This window comes from Rhinolophus ferrumequinum, chromosome 6 (genome assembly GCF_004115265.2).
Source record: "Rhinolophus ferrumequinum isolate MPI-CBG mRhiFer1 chromosome 6, mRhiFer1_v1.p, whole genome shotgun sequence".
NCBI lineage: Eukaryota > Metazoa > Chordata > Mammalia > Chiroptera > Rhinolophidae > Rhinolophus > Rhinolophus ferrumequinum.
Genome location: NC_046289.1, coordinates 99,168,466 through 99,192,880, shown reverse-complemented (window position 1 = coordinate 99,192,880; position 24,415 = coordinate 99,168,466). Strand labels below are relative to the sequence as shown.

Sequence of the window (24,415 nt, the reverse complement as noted above, 5' to 3'; positions counted from 1 at the left end):
CCAGAGTGGTCAAGGTCTCTGCATAAAAGTCCCATAATAAAAGGATGAGCAGCAGAGCAGAAGGATGGACAGAAAAGTGGAGACTCGGAGAAAGCAAAGAACACGTAACTTTACACAGTGGGGCCACAGAGAAGGGGAATCACCTACTAACGAGGGGAAGGTGGCTGGATCTGGGACGCACGCAGAACAGCTGACCGCCAAGCAGGGCCTGCCCGGCCGATGGGAGTGCCGGCCTTCAGGACAGTCACCCTCCTGGAGGGACAGTTACCACGAGTTTTGTAACTCCATCTGCAAAGAGCCTTCAGAGTTTGCACTATTTTCATTTGAATCTCTCCTGTGATGGTAAATCTTCAAACCTAAAGGGTTTATTTTACTTTTAGAAAAGGTCATTCATGGAGGCAGGCCAGCAGATTAGGATGAAGTGACTAGGCTGTTTATAGATTTTGTTTGAAGAGGTGTGGCCAAAACCCAAACCAGATTTGTAGTGTGGCTCAAACTGCCTCCTCTGAAGGTCAATTCCCCAGAGGAATTATACGTAAATTCACCGAGTACTCACTGGACTAAATGTCTAGCCATTTGAGATAGTACAGATGTAGAAATTCCATAAAAAGTCCCCTGTTATAGTCCCATAGAGTGTGACTGCATTAGGCTAAGAACTACTGCGGGCAAGGCAAACAGGCAGAGATTGGACCTGAGAAGGCAAGAGGCAAAGTGTCGTTTGAAGTCAAGGCTGTAAATCGAACGAGAAAGCGACCTGTTCCCAGCACCTCGGCAGCGAAACCACTGGCCAGGCCCATCCTGGAGCCCGGGTGGTGGCCCCTGCAGTCCTACCCTTGGGTCCCCTCACACAGGTCCCCATGTGCTTCCAGACATCAGTGGATAAGGGGATGCGTGTGTTCATCATGGCCGGCCCTCTGCAAAGCAGCTAAAAGTAGTTCCCAGTGCAGGCGGCCCCTGGCGGGGTCAGAAACAAAGCTGAGGCTATCTGAGTGCTAGCTCTGGGTGACGGCCTGCTTTTCTCATATTATCCAGACAATCCAGACACAAAGCCTGCCCTGGCTTCATGCTCTGACAACCAAGAGGAAAGTCGGACCCTTAAGCTGGTCTGTCTCTGCAGTCTGTCCCTAAGGGACCTGGTAGCCACCTCCTTTGTCCCAAGGAGACTCTATGATGAGAGAGGGGAGAGGCCTGAATAAAAAAGAGAACAATATATCATACTGGGGGTAGGGGTGGGAGAGCGAAAGATTCATGCCTCAGTTTCCCCATCTGTGAAATGAAGATTTTGGACTAGATGACTTTCAGTTCTAAAGTCCTAAGAGTCTATGAATAAAAACTTAAGAACAAAAAAATTAACAGTCATGATTATTACGAAAGGGAGGGTGTGAGCTGGTTTTAGAAGCTTGCCTGAATTAATTATAGAATAACGCTGCCAAGTGACCTTGAGATAGAAGGTTTGGGATCTTCTCTGCATTGCCCTAGGTGGCTTAGGACTGGCTGTGAAGTTCAAGGGCAAAGACACCAGTTCTTTCCCCAGCCTTGGGGGGAAGGGGTGTCTGTGGCCTGCTCTCTGGGCGGGATTACATCTTCCTCTAAGGAGGCTTTTTACCCGAGAGGGGACAGGCCTCTGCCCACAACAAATGCAAGAGCAACCTGCCTCGGACCAGGATGGAGGCAGCCAGCCACTGAAGAGAGCTCCTTGTGCTCACTGGTGCTGGCCTTGCTGGACTAGCGTCCCAGAGGGGCGTGAGCACCTAACAGGGAAGCCTGTGGACTGTCAGTCACTGCTATCAAAGCAGGAGCCAGGATTGAGGGTAATTAATCATGCTCCCTCTGACAGGAATCCAGGGCCTTATCGGTACCCCAAGAAATGCCGCCGGTCTCCAGTTCCCTCCTCAATAAAGGAGACTGACAGTCCCAACAAAGAGGCCCCTTATCAGATTTCAGGCAGGGAGCCGGGGCAGCCCGGGGCTGTGTGGAAAAGGCTTTTATGAGGGCCTGGACCCAGTGAGGCTGCAGCTCCGGGGCTTTAACCCTTGGTGGTGGGAGTGCTGCTGGCCACTGGCACGGGCACGCCTAAGCTATGATCACGAGCTTCCAGAGCAGATGGAGCTAAACCAAAGCTGTTCCCTGGCACTCTGCTCTCCTGAGGAAACAGAGCTGGGGGGTAGGGGTGAGGGCAGAGGGAGGAGATGACCTCCTGCAGCACTAGAAACAAAGATGGAGATGGCAGGAGTGCTGGAGGGAGGGCCGCTTCCTCCCCACGAGAGAATGGGTACTTTCCACTGAAGACCAGAAGTAACGGGGGGAGGGGCAGGGACCCCAGACAGAGTCACATGACGGCCTTCCTGCCTACTGGTCAGGGGTGAGGGCTCAGGACCCAGGGTGTGGCTCTGCCAGGGACCCTCGCTGCTGCTTTTTCCTGGCTTTGAAAAAGATCATTAATCACTTGCATGGCCTGTCAAGAGAGCTGGGCGGGTGAGCAAGGAGCCTGGAAGAGTTAAGAGCCATGTTAAGCAGGCAGGCTTCCTGCCCATTCCTCGGCATATTAACGCTTCCCCCGCTCCAGTCCTGCTCCCCAGGAATAAGCAGAGAAATGACTGGTGATTTCCCCCACTTGTTTGTGGAGAAAGGCACCGGTGCCTCCGGGAGACGGAGCGGCAGTGCAGGGTGCGGCCGACTGCTCCCCACGACAGACAGCGCAGGGCGAGGGCGTGCGAACCTCCTGGGAGTGGCCCCAGCGCTCCGCCTCCGACTCTGCCACCGCACAGGTCTGACCCACACAGCACAGTGCACTAATCTCAAGTACACTGCTCACGGGATTTTCTCTTCTGTGTGCAGCCCTGTAACCAGAGCTCAGATGAAAATGCAGCACACTCCCAGCACCCCAGAAAACTCCCTCGTTCCCCATCGACACCCACCCCCAACGCCAGCCCTCCCAGAAGGTGATCACATCCTGACACGTGTCACCACAGCTGATTTTCTAGATCTTTAAATAAACAGAGTCACGTAGCATATATTCCTTTGCGTCTGGCTTCTTTGCTCAGCAGTAGGTGTGTGACGGCCATCCCAGATGTGTACAGCAGCTCATTCTGCTTTACTGCTGTGTGGTATTCCATCACAGGACAATGCCACCACTTATTTATCCAGTCTACTACTGATGTACATGTTTGCGTTCTCTCCAGCGTTTGGCTTCACTGAATGGCACTGCTATGAATATTCTTGCATGCATCTTTCCGTGAACAGAAGCACTCATTTCTATTGGGCATACACTTAAGGAGCGGAATTGCTGGGTAACAGGGATGGCACATGTTTAGCTTTAGTAAATACTACAGAACAGATTTCCAAAGTTGTTATGTCCATTTATATTCCCACCAGCAATACACTGAAGTTCTGGAGGTACCACAACCCAAGAGGCTAATTTTAAATTCATCCCCGTTTGATACTCCAGCTCAGACGAACTGCTTCAGGTGAAGTCCAACAGTATGTGCAACGCCATACACGACGGCTGATAATAAGATTATGGCATGACTGTGCTGTCTCCTCCCTTAAAACTTCAGAGAAATTGGCCCAGGAGTTAGGAGGAGGTGGACTGGCAGGTCTTCTCTGCTTTGTCCACTGCTGATCAACAGACCTGGCTGGTGTGTCCATGCCAGGCAGTGGGAAAGGCTGGCAGGGTAGAGGCCTGACTGCAGCGCCTCCGGCCTGGGTAGTGCACGGCTATCTGAGCTTCCACTGCCAAGCCATGCCGCCGGCCTCTCAAACCCAGCAGATATTCCCTCAGTGTTTAAGTACAACAAACCCTCCCTTCAAACGTTCCCGTTATACCAATTCTTGGACAATTTTCTGAATATTATTAGCTCATCTTGGACAAAGGAGGCAAAACTATCAACCCAAGTTTACCAAGGTACCGATAAAAGATTTTGAAGGGGAGGAAGCTGGATTTAATTATAAAAGTGGGTTATTCAAATTAATCATGCCTTTCAAAAACCAGGATCCCTTCCCACTATCACGGATAACTGCATACTTATAGGGTATTAAATGACTACTAAATGTGGAAAAAAGAAAAACAGTATTATCAACAGTAGATGGATCACCTGGGGAGAGAAAAAGACCAGGCTTCAGACAAAGGGCTAATCCTGAAACAAAGATTTGCATTTTAGACTTTCATTTGGGGATAAGGTTAGAAAATGAATCCCCAAAGCCTATTTCATCTGACAAAGACAATACATTTTAGTCTATCAGGAAGACTGTCCACAGCACAGACCTTTACTGCAAGATACAAAGACTATATACAGAAACTGCCTCCATCAAACGGCAAAGCAATATATGTCATGAACATTTCCTTGCCTGAGATGGACAGATAAGCACACAACAGAAGGAAAAACACTCAAACTGCACTTGGAGGCAGACCAAGCCCTTTTCCCACAGTAAATTCTTTGTATATACACATCAAAAACAGATCCAACAGTCCATTTGGGAAAACCAAGGTCAGTTTGCAGCCTTGAACAGAACTAGTGTGTGTGGGGGAGGGCAGCTCTCTGGGTGAGGTCTTGGCAAAACTTTTCCACATGACCAAGCGATTCCTGAGCCTGGTGCGCCTGGCTGGGGCAGGGGCTGGAGAGGACAGCCCTGCTCACGCGCAAGAGGCTGCTGTGAGGGCTTCTGGCTCCTGTGCCCCCACCCCCACTCCATCCTGCCTCGACAGATGGCAGTCTCTATGCCACTGTGAACTGTCACATCTGCCCTTCCCTGAGAAATGGGCCTTGCACAAAGAGTTCCACCCCGTGTTAATCAGCGAGATGCTGTCAGGCCCTACCGGACAGCCGCCTGTGGAGACAGGCGTAGAAGGCTGAAGGAGCCACAAGGCTTGTGCACTGCCCAGTGGGAAGTGATGGAGCTGCTGGTGCTGGAGGCCACATTTCACAAAGGGGTGCAGGACAGGGAAAGAGCACTGGTCTGGGGGTTAGGAAACCCAGTGCTCAGTCTGCTCTGAGGCCTCAGGTAAGTCACTTAACTTGGGGGCTGATTCTTCCTGGTTAACTGACCACCTCTGCTCTCTCCACCCCCCAGAACTGGAGCTGCAGGGAGCAGCAAGTCAGATAATGGGTGGAAAGGGTTCTGTAAAGTGCATGGGATAACAGTAATAAAAGCCACAGCAAACCATCGTTCTCCTCTTTGATGAGACCACACTTCCTTCTGTTTCACCGGCCTAGGGAACAAGAGAACAAGTTTTTCTTCCTCACTGATGCAGGAAGAATGGAACTGTTTATAAGCCTTAGTTTACCAGACTTCCAAATTAGCCCCTCCCCCCCATTTCCTCCTGGAAAACCTACCAACCAGGGGATATTTCAGAAACCACCCACAGTGAGTTAAAAAACTATTCGGCTTTATATTTGGCAAAGAAAACGTGTATTTTACATACACACGCATGTGTGTGCAGAAAAGGAGAGCAAAAAGGAGCACCAGAGTTCTGAAACCTAAACAATCATTGTAGAGAAACATTTGGGGGAACAGAATCAAGGAAACTTGTTTAATTCAATTTGGCTTCAGTTCCCAAAAGTAGAAGCACCTTATTCAGCAAGGAAAGTGGAGACACATTTGGTTTTGGGGTCTCTGGTTTGGTTTTTACACCACTATTTTGATAGAAAATTGCTACAAAAAAAAAAAAAAGAAGCTTTTCTTCTTTTGGTCATTTAATGTGGCTCTTATCTATTAGTCTCTCAATCTTGCACACAGAACATAGAACTTGGAAGAAACTTCCAGATTGCCTCTGGAACCCTCTCATTTTAGAGATACACAAACTGTGGCCCCCAGAAAGGGAAGGATTTGCTCAAGATCAGGGAGAAGGGTGAGATGGTAGCTCTGGCTTTACACTCATCCATGTGGAGCTCTTTCCCTGCCACACGCCTCTCAACAGGGCTGTTTCCTGGCGCAGGAGGCAGGCAGTGGGTCTGACTGGGCACTGCGCGGCCTCTTCTCAGGCTCCTTCTGGGGCAGGTTGCTCTGGTGGGGGAGGGGTCACCAGGGTACAAGGCACCGCAGTCTGGCCTAGAAACCAAGGTGCCGGGAGCTGAAAGGCCCATCTGTAGTAGTCTATTCACCCAAATGTGTTAACAGCGACAGCCTGGCCCCTCTCCCACTGGACTCCGTTTCATCACCTGCAGCTGCAGTCACCTGGGGCAGCCTGCTGGGTGCTGCCTCCTGGGAGCCCTGCCCACTTCCTCTGCGGGGCAGCCTGCTGTGTCAACGCCACCGGGCCCCACCTACTCAGGGCCCCACTCATGGTCCAGGTGGGTGCCCCCAGGCCTTTCAAACTCGGCTGTTTTCAGTGCTCCTGGGAAGCCTTCTGCTGGATGAGCGACTGGTGAGGTTGGTGAGGCTTCTCCTTGGACCGACCTAACAAGATCTGGCTCCTGAGTGCCTCAGACACCCCAACTTGGGGGTGATAAATAGTCACAAATGTCTAGGGGCCCTTGGTCTCACCATGCTGTGAAAAGCAGACAGCAACCTTCACGGGATTAAGGGGACACCCTGCTCCCACCCTCTTGAACCACCCACCCTAATTCAGATCTGCCAGGGACATCACTGTGAATTTAAGGGAACAACTTCCACTCTGTCCCGCTGCCTCTGTCTCCCCTCTCCTGCCCGACTCCACACGGTTTGCCACAGCAAGTGTCCTGCAGGCCCAGCTCTGGTGACACTCCCTGTAACTTCCATAGCTGCGCTCTGGCCACAGGCAGGAGTGCTAACTCCTTGGCCCAAACTCTTCCCAGCCTGGTGGTAGCTGAGTCATGCAGGACACACACAAGGCTTCTCCTGGCTGAACCCACGCCAGTCACAACCCTGAGCGGCCCCCCCACTTCTGTGACCCTGACACTCGGGGGCTGCCACTCTTCTCTGAGGCCTGCCCCGCACCCTAGCCCAGGATGGGGGCACTGGCAATGTGGTCTTGACACAGGCCTCGCTGCCCTCAGGCGCTGCTACCTGAGTGGGGGGGGAAGACGGTTTCCATAAAGAGTTTCTCTGCCAAGGAAATTTTAGATCTCCACTCTTTTCCGTCCCTCTACCGCCGTAGTGGTACTCAACGGTGGGAGGCGGCAAGCGGGGGCAATTGTGTCCCCTTGGGACATTTACAATACCTGGAGACATTTTTGGTTATCACGACGGCGTGGGGACCGGGGATTATCCAGTCCCAGAGTCAATATGCTAAGGCTGAGAAACCTCGTATTAGAGTAATCAGCCAAACTGCCTCAGCTATGTTTCCCTTCCGATGGTGATGCCAACAAATAGTGAAATCCCTAACCTAAGTGCTGAAGATGGAGAGGGCTGACTCAGGCCTGAATACACCATCCGCTGACATACTAAAAGGGAGTCACTTGCTCCTGCTTTGGGTTCACCCAGAAATAACCAGAGGGCAGTGTGGCCGTCCCCAGCTGCTGTGGAGCAGCACGAGACTGGACACACACTGCTGACCTCCAACTACTGCCTAACGGGGGCAGCTCGGCCTCCCTCCTCATGCAGCAAACACGGCCTGAGCACCCCCGTCTGGCCCCCCGTCTGGTTAGCACTGGGGATGCAAAGAAATGACAAAGTGGCTGTCCTCAAGGAGTTCCTAGTCTAGTGGGGACACAGAGTCCTAAATAAACAATTACGGGTCTTCACTCTTGGCTAGGCTGATACAACTTCCACTTTCCTTTAAAAAGCCTTCTGGGAAGGGAGAAAAGCGATAAAGCAGAAAATAAAGCAGTGGAGCTGCACCACTGATTAAAATCTATATTGCTATGGCAGCCCCTCTGAGGCGAGACCAGCTCCTGGGCTTGCACCAGCTGGGCCTGTGGAGCTTGTAAATAATTAAAAGGTAATTGGAAGGGGAGACCAAAGTATTAAGTGGATTTCTCTCTCTCGGCAACCAGGGCGTTTCATTGTTGCTAGTCACATTATCTTCTGGGATTATATTCTTGTTTTTCACTGACACATGCAGCTCCAGATAACACTAGGAGGAGTAAACTAACTAGGGCTCTGCCTACACTGCTTTCAAATGTTTGGAGACGGGGGACACAGAGCTTCGACACTTTCGATTGCCTTGGTGAGCAAACAGGCAGTAATAAGCATACTACTAGGAAAGCAATACCTTTGGAAGGGAAAGGAAGGGGCAGAAGGGGCAGAGATGGAGGGATGAGGGTGGGGGGGAGGCAGGCAGAGGCAGAGAGGGAGCGAGGGAGGAGTTCACTCAGAATATTCAGCAACGAGGGCTGCCATTACAGGATAGGTCGGCCTAGGAGAAGAGGGGTGCCACTCTGGCAGCCCTCCATGAAGGAGCTGACCTCCATGAAGGAGCTGACACAGAAACCAAGGTATGCACGAGCGGACGGAAGCACGGTCCTGGGAGGAGGCTGCTGGCAGCAGCTCTCCCCCGTGGCTCTGTCCTGACGATGACAGAGGTGGAGTTACACCGGTTGCTGAGGCGCTTCTCCTAGGGAGGCGGGGTTCTGGCTGTGCTTTCAGAGGGCTGACCCAGCTGGGGCACCCGCTGTTATGACAGGGTATAAAGCCGGGAAGCTGAGTCACTGGGCTCAAGGCCCAACCATGCCACAGGCCAAAGTGGAGATGGTCAGGGGGGGCGGGGGGAGTGAGAGGGAGAGGAAGGGGGAAGGTGCATTACAAAGCAGACACCCATGTGCCCTACAGTTAAACAGCAGGAACGTCCCCAAGCAAGCCAGTGGACGCAAAAATCAAAGAGGCAATGGGTAAGAATAAAAGAGTTAGCCTTTCCTTTTTTTATGGGTCATTTCAGACCCTCCCAACAAATCCTGAGAAGTCTCTATTCTTTCATTGGCCTTTCTTGGTCTCTATAAGGCTAGACGCATCAATAGGAAGCCCCACATACCAATTTAAGTGATGTCCAGGGGAAGCTATAAGGCTAAGAAAAAAGGACATTTGAATTTGAAATGACTCCAAAGACCAGTTAATCAGAAGAGGGACACAAATAAGGCAGGACCTAATTTGAATGGTCATTCCACTCATTTTCTGCCAAGGCCCTCTCTGCCCTCCTCAATCTGCTCCTCAGTGTTTCAGCTAAGTTCGGAACCAATCAGAGTCAATGCCTCTTACCTTCTTGGGCTAAGATGCTGGCACTCTGCCAGGAGGTGTTACGCCAAAGTGTGACTTGCACACAGTAGGCACTCAATAAATATTCACAGACTTGAAATGATGAGTGGACTCATCAGTGGGCACTCACCCCTCTTCTGCATAAAGATGAAGAGGTCGTCCAGGAACTCCTTCCTTTCCGGATCACTGTCCAGTTCATACAGCTGCAATCCCAATCCCCCCAGAAAAAAACACAATGAAAAATTCCGCCTTATGCAGGAAGTCTCACACCAGAGATACACAACCATCTCAATGACTCCAGATGTGACTCATAGGCCACTGCTGCTCTATTCCTTGGGGATCAGACAAAATGACCCACCGTAGAAGCGCCCCTTTGTCATCACAAAGGAAACATTACAGACCTTGGCAAAATCTCGCGAGATCTCTCTTCCCCGGCCGCCATCCGCATCATCACTCCAGGCCAAACCACCATTCTAAAGGGGAACAAAGCACAGAGTTCAGAGGGAGTGGGGGGCAAACGCGAGAGGCAAGGCAATCGTTCAGGAGGAGGGGAAGACCCTTAGCAACTGTGCTGCCAACTCACACTGCAAGCGGCTGCTCAGGTTGCTATCTCCGCCACCCTCTAGTGAGAGCCGGCTCTTTTCTGCTTATGCTTCCAAAATGAGGGGGACAGCTGGAAGAATCAGCTCCATTTTTGAAGGAGGGTGGGCGTTACTTATACCTGAGTCCCCTGGAAGAGGAGGACGACACAAGGGAACCTGCTCATCCCCGGCTGCTCTTCCGGGAGCCACCACTCTGGAACGCACTACCATGTCCTGCATGGTGCGTGTGTTTGTGTATTATACAGTCTGTTGTGAAGACAGCTCGCCTGGCTTTCCAGACAACACTCTCCGTGGGGGATAAGGGAGCAGAGGGTGTAGGACACAGATCCGGAAGCTGTGGTCTCTCACCCCACACTCACCACAAGAAGCCCCAGGTCTAGTGATCAGAGAACTCCCTAGTGCTATGAGGGCCCCCGGGGCCTGAGATTCTTCCCAAGGTACAGAGACTCTGCCACCAGGTTGAAGTTCATTTTCATTAGAGCAATAATGAAAACCTAATCCCAATTTGATTGACTAGGTTAAACCAACACCACTCAAATGAAGGGAGGAAATGGTCACTATAAATACACCTTGAAATGTGCTTCCTACCTTTATTCAGTTGGGTAACACTTATTCCTCCAATCAGGCATCCTCTTGTACAGGCGGCCTCCTCATCACCCTGGCCGTGCTAAGTACTCTGGAAGCAATCTCAGCACATTTGGAGCTTAGAATTTAACGTATTATTTTGGAATTATCTGTGCTATAAGCAACTTGAGAACAAACGGGTCTTATTCATCTTTGTATCTCCAACATAGAGCACACTGCCTGGCACTTATTAGGAACCAGTGCAATGCTTGATGAACTACAATTACTGTTACAAGACATTAACTGGCTATTTGAACCAAAGGAGCACCTCCTCAAAAAAAATACACAAACACACATACCATACAGGAGAGCAAAAAAGGCCCTCGTCTACTGGGGTATATAAAATGTCATAAAAAGTCTGCTGTCCACCCGTCCCACTGGTCAGTGGAGGACCCAGTGGATGGGATTGGACGCACTGAGCCCATCATTCTCTCATTTCTCCCCCAGGACCACAGGTGCATGTACGCACACGCACACGCACACACACACACGCATGCAGGCACAAGCCACCAGCTGGCTGGGTGTGTAAGAGGTTGGAGGGCATCTGGGGACGGGCAGCAGAGGTTTCTTGAGAGGACATTCTTTGGTCTGCACAGGGATCTCATCGCGAAACCATGCCAATAAAGTGAAAGCCTAATTCCATTCTCTTCCTCTTCTCCCTTTAATAACGCTTGCCTGAAAGCAGGTCGTATCAGTTACATTTGTTTGGGGGCCATCCTTTGATTCGCTTACTCAAAGTGGGCTCTGAGATGCAGACCCACTTTCTGACAGCAGCAATCTAGCACACAGGGAGGTAAGCAGAACCAAGAAGTGACACCCTGTCAGCTGAAATGAAACAGGCTACACTAAATAGCTTCCCTGCTTATCTAGTGAAAGACGGGTGTAAGGAAGTGCTCAGTAAATGCTCTCGGACTGTGTGCTCACCACCCCCCCCCGGCAGATGCTGTACAAATCACCCTACAGCAAGTACCTTCAGCTCAGGGAGACCAACAACCAAGGGGGTGGAACACTATTTAAAAAAAAAAACAGCTAAAATTCACCCCACATTGTAATTACAGTCAACAGAAATCGGGTGTCATCTGGTGGCAGCTAGGACAATGAATAATCAAGATGAATTATGCCTGTCAGGTCAGCAAAACCAGACAGCTCCAGTGCCCCTTTCAAAGGATGCAGTAGGCTGCCCTAATGCCCAGTGATTTCGTTTGAGCCACTAATTCCTGCTGGAAAGTCAATTATCCCAGGAGCCCCTATCGGCTGAAAGACATTTAATGGGGGATCACTGCCGCTTCTGTTATGTCAGCTGTTTACTGTGGTGGCTCAATTCCCGACTCTCTCTAGCTGGAGATCTGAAGCTGGTTCTGTTTACTGGAGGATTCTTTCTCTGTCAGTTCCCCAGAGAGACGAAAACAGTTTTTTTTGCTAATTACAGTAACTTCCAGCTCTCTCAATGCTCACTCAGAAACTATTTAACACTCAGCTAGGTGGAGAGGGCAGAATCCACAACCTAGAATCTCAGACAGGGTTTTGCACAGCAGGAGAGGAGTGTAAACAAGCACACCAGTGCAACTATTGTGTGACTACCTGTGAAAATAAACACCCAAGTGTGAGAGCTGAGAGCTCAGCTCTGGGAACAGAGAATGCCTTGTAGGATGGGGGCTGGGGCTCAGCATGGCCCCCACGCTTTCTCCAGCTGTGCCAACCCACCAGGAACCAACCCACCAGGGAACCGGAACGGAACCAAGCAGTAGGATGGTCAGAACTTGCACTAACTATGGCCACCAAGTGTGAACCACTTAGCTTAAAAATCTGCTTAGTGATAGTTTAGCCTGCAACGTCCCTAGTTCAATGACCAGAAAGGACAGGGAGACCCGCCGAAACAGGACAGAAATGGGACACTAAATTCTTTGAGCAATCCCACTGTTTGACCTATTCCAGATAGGAAGGTCAGTTACTATTTAAAAACAACACGGGGAAAACAGTTGCCCGCGAGTGGAGATGCTTCCTGCTGTTCAGTTCCAAGGCAAGGAGGGTCCCTTACTTAAGTTAAAATATTCAGTTGGGGCCGACAGGGAAATGTCCCCTTTCTTCGCGTTCTTCTTTGTTTTGGGGCAGTTAAGCTTTGACCCTGCTTCACAGGATTTTCTGGCGCAGGTAAGAGTAATTCTTGAACCCTGCCTGCCCTTCACAGTCCAGCTGGAATGCTGTTTCCTCCATGAAGCCTCCACCTCTGCCCACCAGGCAGAATTAAAACCTTTCTCCACTGGGCTGTCACTGTCACTCGGGATCTGGTGACTTCTGCCCATTCTGCCCATGCCGATGTCCTCAGTCTGTAAGAATCCTGTCAGGGGTTCCCCAACCCCAGGCCATGGAAGCACTGACACATCTGCTGAAAGACAGGGATGGGCTCCCCCATGGGGACTCCAACCCCACAATTCTGTTCTCCCCTCCTCTTTTCACTGGGAGGGTTAGAGGCTCCAGCAGTTATTTTCTTGGTTCTTAACGCTGATCAACTGCCGCAAAACACGGCTCACTTACGCAATTCAAGTTTGCGGACAGGGGGTTTCCTGGCCTGTCAACAGGGTGTGGATGTGACTGCTGGAAAGTTATCAGCCCAGAAATGACTTTTTTCTTGGATGCTGAGTTGGCTGACTAAGGCCCTAGAGTGGAGGAAAGCAGGGAGCAGTAGAGGCGAGTATGCCAAACAGCCAAAAGAGCCAGCTCAACAGTTTAGGGATCAAGAGGGGTCCCTGAGAAAGGCATTCCAGTTGAAGGGTCACTGCATGCAAGTCTAATGGCCAGGGGAACAGGCAGCAGGCAGTGTTCAACCGCCCAGAATGTGCGCGGGAGTCAACAGTAGCCAGAGCGGTCCCTTACTGCCATTTACGACCTTCTCAGCCTCTCCCGCTTGAGAAGACTCTTCTCTTAACAGCTTTGATCTCACCAGGAGTTCACAGGAAACTGACAGTTTGTTCCCAAATACCCAACCACGTCTAGCTTTGGCTATTTATTATACCCACATTGGGCTCCTTTTCCCCAGGGAAGCCACAGAGCATTGTGCCTTTAAATCCCTCAAAAATGGTGGTGAAAGCAGAAAAGGGAAGCAGGAAGTTAGTGTTTGTGCATTTTCTGTGCAGCAAAGACTGTGCCAGGAGCTGAACAGAGTATTTTCTTACTTAATTCTACAATGTGGAGGTGCTGATTTTAGAGATGGGAAAACAATGGCTCAAAAAGCTCAAGTAACTTGCCCAGGTTCTCAGAGCGTCTAAGCAGCCGCTTCAGCATTTCAAGCCAGGCCTGCCTGGCTCTGTTACACCATGCTGCCTCGTGGGTAGAAAGAACAGTAGAGAGTGTTCTGGGTGGGGACACCAGGAAGGGAGAGAGGGAGGAAACGAAGAAAGAAGAAAATCCTCTGTCCACAGAACGCCTACAATGCCGAATCACGGGCCTGGGTGGCTCCTGTCGGCGGGAGACTCTCTAGTCCTAAATCATCCCATTGGTTTCATCGGGGAAGTGGAGCCAACCAGAAAATCAGCCCACACACACTCGCTCAGGAAATTCCGCAGGGTACTGCAGTATAAACTCCTAACCTGGACCACTAACTCCAAAACAGAACAACCTGGGTAGGATGGCCCTCGCCTTCCCCAGGGGACAGGGGAGACACGCAGGCTACACCTCTGGGGGGGCCAGAGAATATGGCACCCAGCACTGTGACATGCACATAAAAGGCCTTCAAAATACAAGACTCAAAGCCTAAGCTGACTGCCACTCAGTTACAACAGTGCCTCCTCAACACCGCAGCCCGGAAAATCGAAAAGAGGGGAAATGGATCCACTATCTTTGAAAATCTAAAAGGCTGCCCTGTGGAAGAGGAAGCAGAGGGTTTCTTTTGTTCTGGTTTATGTTTTTGTTTTTCTCTAAAGCCCTGGAGGGCAGAACTAGAGTCCCTGGGCAGAAGTTACCAGGAAGATGTCAGGCCGACAGAAGGACTTTTCTAACCATCATAACAGCCCGGTAGTAGAGTGGGCCTTCTCTGGGGGTGGGCAGCTTCCTGTCCCCAGATGACCACCTGTCTGCAGTGGCGTGTGTGGGATCCAACAGGAGACAGTGCTGGACAAGAGGGCGTCCGGTAGGACAAAGCCACTCAGCACTGCTTTCCCGAGGACGCACCCAGTGGAGCACTGAGCAAGCTGCCGAGGAGCCAAGTGCCCTGCCTCGGGCAGGGAGTCGGAAAAACAAGCTGAGCACACACACAGCATTTAACAGAGCAAGGCAACAGGTACCAAAACAAAGTGCCCAGGAAGGGGTGGGGGGATCCGAGGGAGGCGAAGCTGGCCTGGAAGAACAGGTTGAGGGGAATTTGCAGTTTAAATGAGTGCCGAGTGGAGGATAAACAAGGTATGTTTTGGCAGGGAGGATCAAATGTGAGCAGCTACGGCGGCAACAGGCTGTGAAATGCCTTGAATACCAGGAGGAAATTGAAACTCTGAACTGGGAACAGTGAGGAGGCGGTGGATGTTTTCTCAACAGCAAAACAAATGATTAAACCAGCATTTTAGATTATTCCAATGACGCATTTTTGTTGGAAAAATATACATACACATACAAATGAATGAAGACACCTAACTGGATTGGATTATGGGGGATTTTCACTTTTCGATTTTTTCATTATATTCATTCATGTGTCAACATTTGATTACCTAGGACATACCAGATACTGCGAAAGGTTCTGAAGGAAAAGGAACAAGGCAGATAAGAGTATCTGTCCTCATGGAGCTTACAGTTTAATGGAGAGAATTAAAAAACAATAGTTTATTTTTTCTAGATTCACTTTTGAATCATTTGTCAAGACCCATCACTTGCTCTCCCCAACAAGGAAAGCTGGGATCGCATGAAATTGTCTTTAGCAAACTGACATCTTTACAACATTGAGTCTTTCAAGTAACACAGCAGTGACTCTTCATTTGAAAACGATCTTTAATGGCCCTCAGTAATGACTTACAATGTCAATATATTACTTTTGTAACCAGTACTGAAGATTTGAGAGGGAAAGCCAGCCTACACTGAGTCTGGGTGGAGGGCAGGGGCAGCAAACCAGGGAGAAACGATTGTCTTAAGACGCAGCTAAGTCTGAGGGCATGACAGAAAAAAAGAAAGATGGATCTGAATCTTGCGAGAAAGGTATGTTCTGACGGGAACGGATGGACACTGGGCAGGGGACAGAGCAGGAAGGAAGCCTTTGAGCACTAATGAACATAGACCACGGTCTCTGGGGTTGTGTGGGGGGTGGGGGGAGGTGACAAGCCCAATCCCGGAGCCCTGGACAAGCCAGGTTATGGCATCTGGCAACAGCAGGAGCCAAAGGCTTATTGCCAACCTTCCAGTGAGGAGAAAGGGAGAAATTTAACCAGTGTCTCCTGACCCAAGAAGGCTGCCTTCAGCCTTTCTTTTTTACTGGGATTTGAAAAAAACCAAAAAGGCCAACCAGACCACGCCTCTAAGATCTTAGGAGCCAGCAGCACATTCCTTAGAGCTGCACCTCCCCAGAGACAGGAGCCCTGACTTTAAAAGCAATTAAGTATCTAGGCTATTTTAGGATTACTCTTGGCCACCTGGAATATCTTATTAAAGCAAAGCTCAGATGTCCGAAGCAATTTCAGTCCCCATTGCTCACTCCTCCCCAGGGCCAGAGTTAACCCTTTCCTCAGGATTAAAGTGCGGAGGCTCAGCTACCAACGCTCCAGGGCACTCCCAGTATTCTGAAACCTCCAGGAGCCTGTCCTGGCCTTGGACAACTCTTACAGAGATTCCTGAGTGTTCTCTGAGGGCACAGAACAGTAGCGTGTTGTGTTGACTCTCTATCATCTAACAGATTCTGGACACCACGGCCAAGGACCCGGCAACTTCCTAGGACTGAACCTCAAAGTCGTCTTGAGTGAAATCACGGGACTTCGCAGGGGTTCCCAAGCTCACGGATACCAATTACTTACTTTAAAATACAGACTGGAACTAAAGTGTTTGCGCTAAACACTGCTGTCCTTGGTACTGTGGGTTTTAAATAAGCAATGCCTAACCACCTTCTCTTTGGCTAGACCAGTGGTTGTGCAGGTACTGTGCGAACCACACTTGGGGCTGCCCCACTGCTGGCTGGCTGATGATGTTGTAATGTTAAAATCCAATTTCCAGATCTCAGCAGGAAGAAAAGAAAAACACCTTTACCCTCCCCACCCACGTTGTAAGTGATTCCAGGAGCTAATGAGACATGCACAAGAGGGTAATGGACAGGATTCTAGGAGAATCCTAGGAGAGGGGAGCCCCAGGAAGTAAAACAGATCCTGGTATAAGCAACACTGTTGGACTACAAAACCCTCCTGATAAGATCAGGATTATTGCTCTTAACTAAATCGCTCAGGCTTTGGAAACACCAGAGTTATAATTATCAGATGCACACCTTCCGCTGTCAGGTAACTTTAGTAGGAACCGGAAAGGGCCTTCCCACCTCTTACTAGCAACAAAGATCAATTCAAACCCGGTGGCTTGGAAAAAGAGCTAAGGGACACTTTTCTGATTAAGCAGAGCGGAGGAGGATGGGGGAGGAGAGAGGGCGCGGTCCTACCTCCCTATCTAGGCACACAATCACTCCGTGCAATGCCCAAGAAGACTGCCCAGAAATGGGCTGTCCCTGCAAAAGAAGAACTAAAATGCAGTGTTGGCGATGAGGATGCCTCTATGCCCAAGACTGAACTGGCCCAGCCACGTCCAAGTCCGAGAGCCAGAGGCAAGTCCCAGCTCCCTTTCGCTGAAGAATTTGAGTTGGCAGCACTGCCTACTCCATCCTGGGAGCGACCTAGCAGCTGAGCTTCCACAATGGCTGCTGACATACAGTCACACCACAGGCTCAGGAAGGCAGAGGTGGAGGCTGGGCAGGGCAACACCTCACCTGACAGAGGAGGAAACTGACACCTGAAGAGGCCAGGAAACCCGCCTCACGTCAATGCTTCAGAAAAGTTTCACAGAACTCCTTTTTTTCTAACTACTATGTATTTTAAATGTACGGGAAGAATACTTTTTTTTTTAATGCTATGATGAATTATTTCTTAAAGTTAAAAAACATCCCTCTTTCATTTCCAAGTTTGGGATTCCACAAGTTTCCTCTCGCAGAACAAGAACACAGTTGCACTTTGTGTTTAACTCAGACAACTTACGACGTGCAGAGCTTCTCCTAGGGCTTCTCCCAGCCCACGTCCCCGGTCTGGGGGTGGGACCATGGTCCACATGGTCCAGCTGACGCCAGCTGCCCCTGTGCTGCCTGCCACCTCTGTCTCCCAGGCTATGAGCTTCTCTTACAGGGGCAGTGACTTACTCCTCTGTGAGCTTGTGTAGCCGGCACAGGGCCTGCTAGATGGTGGAGGGGCTCAAATGAATGTCAGTAACCGAAGGTCAAACCCAGGAGAATCACCGCAGGCTAAGTGATAAATTTGGGGGAAAAGTACATAATTAAAAGAAGGTGAGCTTCAAGTTCTAAAGTACAAATCCATAAAAGGGATCTAGAACAAAATATGAAGCATTTCCTAAAGATAGCAGTTTATTTTAAGATTCAAGAGGGTAAAAGGAATGTGTGTTAAAAAAAGAAGTTCATTCTTCAGATGTAAAATTAGCAAAGCTTTAAAAAATGATAATATTCAATGATATCAAGTGTTGGGGCGATGGGATCTCCTATATTCCCATAATGGAAATATAAAAACGTCATGACATTTCCAGAAGAACATCACAATAGAAACAGCAGCAGCAGCAACAACTAATGATGACTGAGTACTTATTCTGTACTGGGCCCCGTTCCAGCATTTTATGTGTATTAAACATTTAAACCTCAGCACAATGCTCTGAGGTAGATATTATTATTACACCCGTTTTTCAGATGAGAAAACCAAGGCACAAGGTGCCTCGCAAACAGTGACTTGCAAGCAGAAGGATGCAAAGCGACCAAACAGTGGAGCTGAGACCAGGCAGTGCAGCTTCAAGTCGCTGTCTGTAACTGCCTCCCACCCTTGTCTCCTCCTGATGTTGTAATTCTGGTCTATGAATCTACCCTAAGGAAATTACTAGAAATACGGTACGATTTTATTTATAACAGTAAAAATTTAGAAATAGCCTAAGTTCTGACATTGAAGGAGTAGGCAACACATTAAGATGCTATCCATTTGATAGAATTAAAATAATACTGCTTTTTAGAAATGTTCAATCCCTGCTTTCCATTACTTCAAGAAGGAGTAAAGGTCTACATAAAAAATACAACTACAAAATAATAAGAATTGAAAAAAAATAATGCTGGAGAGAGGAGGGCGTTTTTAAGTATGACAGCAACCACAAAGAGAAAGAGCAATAGATTCAACTACATCAAAATTTAAACTCCTACCTGACAAAGAACTACAAATCAAGTTGAAAGACCAGTAATTGTGAAAAATGCTACTGTGTTTTCCCGAAAATAAGACCTAGCCGGACCATCAGCTCTAATGTGTCTTTCCGAGCAAAAATTAATATAAGACCTGGTCTTATAAGACCAGGTATAATATAATATAATACCGGGTCTTATATTAATTTTTGCTCCAAAAGACGCATTAGAGCTGATGGTCCGGCTAGGTCTTATTTTCGGGGAAACACGGTAAAAACATAAAGACAAGGGCCTATATGCACAAGAGCTACTACAGATCAGTAAGAAAAAGGTAACAGCATTGAAAAATGAGGAAAGGCAACAGGAACACAGCACACCAAAACTCATGGGATGCAGCAAAAGCAGCGCTAAGAGGGAAGTGTACAGCGATAAACACCTACATTAAAAGATCTCAAGTAAACTACCTAACACTACACCTCAAGGAACTAGAAAAAGAACAACAAACTAAGCCCAAAGTTAGCAGAAGGAAGGAAATAAAGATTAGAGCAGAAATGAACAAAACAGAATAGAAAAACATCAACAAAACTACAATTGGTTTTTTGGAAAAGATCAACAAAATTGACATTTTGCTAAACTAAGAAAAAAAGAGAAGTCTCAAATATAAAGTCAAAAATGAAAGAGGATACATTACGATTGCCACAGAAATAAAAAGGACCATAAGAGACCATACGAACAATTAGACACCAACAAATTGGATAAGAAGAAATAGATAAATTCCTAGAACATGACAACCTACCAAGACTGAGTCATGAAAAAAATGGAAATCTGAGCAGACCTGTAATTGGTAAGGAGACTGAATAAGTAATCAAAGATCTCCCAACAAAATAAAAACTCAGGGGAGCGGATGGGTGGCTCAGCTGGTTAAAGCGCGAGCTCTGAGCAACGGGGCTGCCGATTCGATTCCCACATGGGCCAGCGAGCTGCGCCCTCCGCAACTAGAATGAAGTTCTGGCCACTTAGCTCCCGAGTGGCCAGATGGCTCAGTTGGTTGAAGAGTGGGCTCTCAACCACACGGTTGCCAGTTCAATTCCTCGACTCCTGCAAGGGATGGTGGGCTGCGCCCCCTGCTACTAAGATTAAACAGGGCACCTTGAGCTGAGCTGCCTCCCGGATGGCTCAGTTGGTTGGAGCGCGTCCTCTCAACCACAAGGTTGCGGGTTCAACTCCACAAGGGATGGTGGGCTGCGCCCCCTGCAACTAGCAACGGCAACTGGACCTGGAGCTGAGCTGCACCCTCCACAACTAAGACTGAAAGGACAACCGGACTTGGAAAAAATCCCGGAAGTACACACTGTTCTCCAAAAAAGTCTTATTCCCCTTCCCCAATGAAATCTAAAACAAACAAGAAACCCAAACAAACCCAGGGCCAGATGGCTGCACAGGTGAATTCTACGAAATATTTGAATTAATACCAATCCTTCCCAAACTCATTTTTCTGAAACCAGCATTACCCTGATATAAAAGCCAGAAAAAGACACTACAAGAAAACGACCTGATGAATACAGATGCAAAATCCTTAATAAAGTACTAGCAAACCACATAGTAGCACATTAAAAGGCTCGTACACCATGATCAAGTGGGACTTATCCCTGGGATGCAAGAATGATTCAACATACATTATACACCACATCAACAAAATGAAGGATAAAAATCATATGATTATCCCAATAGATACAAAAAAATGTATTTGACATAATGTAATACTCTTTCACGACAAAAAATACTCAACAAACTAGGAATATAAGGGAAAAAAACCTCAACATTACAAAGACAACATATGAAAAGCCCACAGCTAACATCATACTCAATGGTGAAAAACTAAAGCTCTTGCTCTAAGATCAGGGCCAAGGCAAAGACGCCTCCTCTTACCGCTCCCGTCTAACACGTACAGAAGTTCTAACCAGAGCAATTAAGTAAGAATAGAAATGCAAGGCATCCAAATTGGAAAGGAAAAAGTAAAATTATCTCTATTTGCAAATGATATGATCTTATATGTAGCAAACTCTAAAGAGTCCACAAAAAACTTTGTTAGAACTAATAAATGAATTCCGGAAACCTGCAGGACACAAAAATCAACATACGAAAATCACCTATGTTTGTATAGACTAACAAGAAACAATTAGAGAAGGAAACTAAGAAAAACAATCCCATTTATAATAGCATGAAACAGAATAAAATATATAGGAATAAACCTAACCAAGGAGAGGAAAGACTTGTAACACTGAAAACTGCAAAACATTGCTGAAAGAAATTAAAGACACGGATAAAAGGAAAGACATCCATGTTTATGGATTGGAAGAGTTAATATTATATTGTTAGAATGTCCACACTACCCCAAGCTATCTACAGATGCAATACAATCCCTAGCAAAAATCCCAATGGCATTTTTTTAACAGAAATAGAAAAATCCAATTAATTGTAAAATTTATATAGAACACAAAGGACCCCGAATAGCCAAAACAATCTTGAAGAAAAATGAACAAAGCTGAAGCCTTACAGTTCCTGATTTAAAAACATAATACAAAGCTACAGTAACCAAAAATATGGTACTGATATAAAGACAGACATATAGACCAATGGAACAGAATACAGAGCCCAGAAATAAACCCACACACATACAGTCAACTGATCTTTAGTAGAGAGCCAACAATATACAATGGAGAAAGGATAGTCTCTTCAACAAATGATGTTGGTAAAATTGGATATCCATGTGCAAAAGAATGAAATTGGATGCTTACCTTACACCATACATAAAAATCAACTCAAAATGGATTAAAGACGTAAATATAATACCTGAAACTGTAAAGCTTCTAGAAGAAAGTATATGGTAAAAGCTTCATGACATTAGTCTTGGCAATGATTTCTTGGATATGACATCAAAAACCACAGACAACAAAAGCAAAAAACAGACAAATGGGATAAACTAAAAAGTTTCTGCACAGTAAAGGAATCAATCAACAGAACGAAAAGTCAACCTACAGAATGGGAGAAACTATTTACAAACCATGTTTCTGAACAGTAGGATTAATATCCAAAAGAGATAAGGAACTCCTACAACTTAATAGCAACTTAGTATAAAATGCTTAATATCACTAGCCATCAGGGAAACTCAAATGAAAACCACATGAGATATCAACCTCACATGTGTTAGGATGGCCATTATAAAAACAACAAAAGAGAAAACAAGTGTGGGAGAGGTTGTAGAGAAACTGGAACCCTTGTGCACTGTTGGTGGGAATGTAAAGCGGTAGAGCAGATACAGCGAACAGTATGGAGGTTTCTGAAAAAATAAAAAACAGAACTATCATATGATCCGGCAATCTCACTTCTAGATATTTATCCACAAGAACTGAACTTAGGATCTTGAAGAGATATCTGCACCCCACGTTCACTGGAGCGTTGCTCACAATGAACAACGCACGGAAGCAGCTGAAATGCCCCCGATGAAGGAACGGATAAAGCAAACACGTATGTACGTACAGTGGAGTATCATTCAGTCATTAAAAAGGAGATCCTGAAATATGTGACAAGATGGATGAACCTGCAGGGCATTATGCCAAATTATTTAAATATTTAAACAAAAATGTAAATAAACGTAAATAAAGTGAAATAAGCAAGTCAGAAGTGAAATAAGGCAGAAAGTTCTAGAGAGCTTCTATACGACATTGTGCTTACAGTTAGCAACATGTACTGTACACTTAAAAATCTGTTAAGAGAGTATATATACCCCATGTGTTTTTTACAATAAAAAAGAAGGGAAAACAGACAAAAGCTACAAGCAGCTAAGGCACAGAACAAAAAAGGCAAGTAAACATATGAAAAGATAGTAATATGATGATACAGCAAATTCAACCTTTAGAATAATCTATCCTACCAGAGAAATAGAGACAGAAAGGCACAGGGTTGCACAGCATCTACAAAGAGAGTCTGCACTGATGCTAAACACACACATACTCTCACATATTCCGTGACTGCACACTTAAATAGGTAAACACACACAAACAACCCTAGAAGCTGATTTATGCCTAACTGGCTTCATCTGGGCAAGGGGGTAGGAGGGAGGGAGCAGGCGAGAGGACAGTAGGGTGTATTTTCAGAACTATACATTGTGACGCTGTACTTTCCTGCACTGTTTCCATTTTTCATGAGCATCTAATTCACATTACTTATGTGATTTTGAGGTAAGTGATTATAAAAACATTAATAAACAGATCTTTATGAACATGGAACATGGATGGATAGCTATAACACTGAGTAAAAAGACTAGTTGTAGAATAATATGTAGCGTTCCTATTTTTGTTAAAAACAAACAATACATATTTTTGAAGAGAAAGAGCTCTGAAAAGGTTTGGATCAAATTGTTAACAGTGACTGATGGAAGGAGAGGCTTTTACTTTATACATTTCTATATTTCTAAAATTATTTGACTCAATATAACTTCTATAATATGTTTTTTAAAAGTTAAACTACTTTAAAATAAATTTTAATGATAAAAATTGCTTATGGTCTCTTAAATGATAAACGTTGGACACAAAAATAAAAAATATGCCTGTAACAGGCATTTTTCAAAAAACACAAAGGGAATACAAGAAAATGTTTACAGTTAAATCTAAGTTACAATTATGTATCTTCTTTACACATTTTTATATTTTCCGTATTTTCTAAAAGACCTGAAATTATTTTGACAATGAGAAAAAAATGTATCAGTACTTTTAGAGCAATGAAACCATTCAAAGAAAGATCACCCTTGCCCTGCTCTCACCGGAACGGAGCGAGAGGGTGCGTGGGATGCACGGAGGCTGAAACCAACGGCCTGCGTTCATAGCCCAGCTTTCTGTGAGCGCGAGCAGCGCACTGAACCCTCCTTTCCTCATCTGGAGAAGAACATAAACACGGAAAGGGGGATAAATATCAGGGCCTGCCTCACACGACTTAGTGAAATCAGGCAAGTACCCTGTTTCCCCAAAAATAAGACCTAGCCGGACCATCAACTCTAATGCGTCTTTTGGAGCAAAAATTAATATAAGACCTGATATTATATTATGTCATATATTACATTATATTACATTATATTATATTATATTATATTATATTATATTATATTATATTATATTATATAAGACCTGGTCTTATATTATAGTAAAATAAGACCAGGTCCTGTATTAATTTTTGCTCCAAAAGACCCATTAGAGCTGATGGTCCGGCTAGGTCTTATTTTCGGGAAACATGGTAAGTATCTGGCACACGAGAGGTCAAAAAAGTCTAAGCTACTAAAAATCAAAGACAAAGAAGCAAAAAAAACCCACGAGTGAGGATAATCTGACATGGAGGTCCTCTACCACTGCCCTCTGTCCCTCTCCAAAGAAAACCTCACTTAGAAATGCTAGATAAAATTTAACACTCCACACCTCCGAAGCTTGAAACCAAGAAAAAAAAGCTGAGTCCAAAGTGCCAGAAACAAAAAAGAGGGGATCAGCGAGCAGTCAGAGGCACTGAAGATGAAGGGCTCCAGGGAAAATAGGACCTGGATAGAGGCTTAAGGGCTGAGGGCTGAGGGCTGGGGATTTACCCACCCGGAGAGAGAGGAGTCTGGGCTGCAGGTTTGCGCCCCAGGAACCAGAACTGACATAAA

The 24,415-nt window shown here is 46.8% G+C and overlaps 1 protein-coding gene across 3 annotated transcripts in view; it reads right to left on the bottom strand.

The window, feature by feature from the left end:
* Positions 1–24,415, bottom strand: part of ARID3B (AT-rich interaction domain 3B) — a 49,621-nt gene that overhangs the window by 10,619 nt on the left and 14,587 nt on the right. For all 3 annotated transcript variants that reach the window (XM_033108737.1, XM_033108738.1, XM_033108739.1), the window contains 2 exons: positions 9,510–9,581; positions 9,239–9,311 (listed from right to left, as the gene is read on the bottom strand). In XM_033108737.1, the coding sequence (XP_032964628.1) occupies positions 9,239–9,311; positions 9,510–9,581 (145 nt within the window). The remainder of the gene's footprint in view (positions 1–9,238; positions 9,312–9,509; positions 9,582–24,415) is intronic.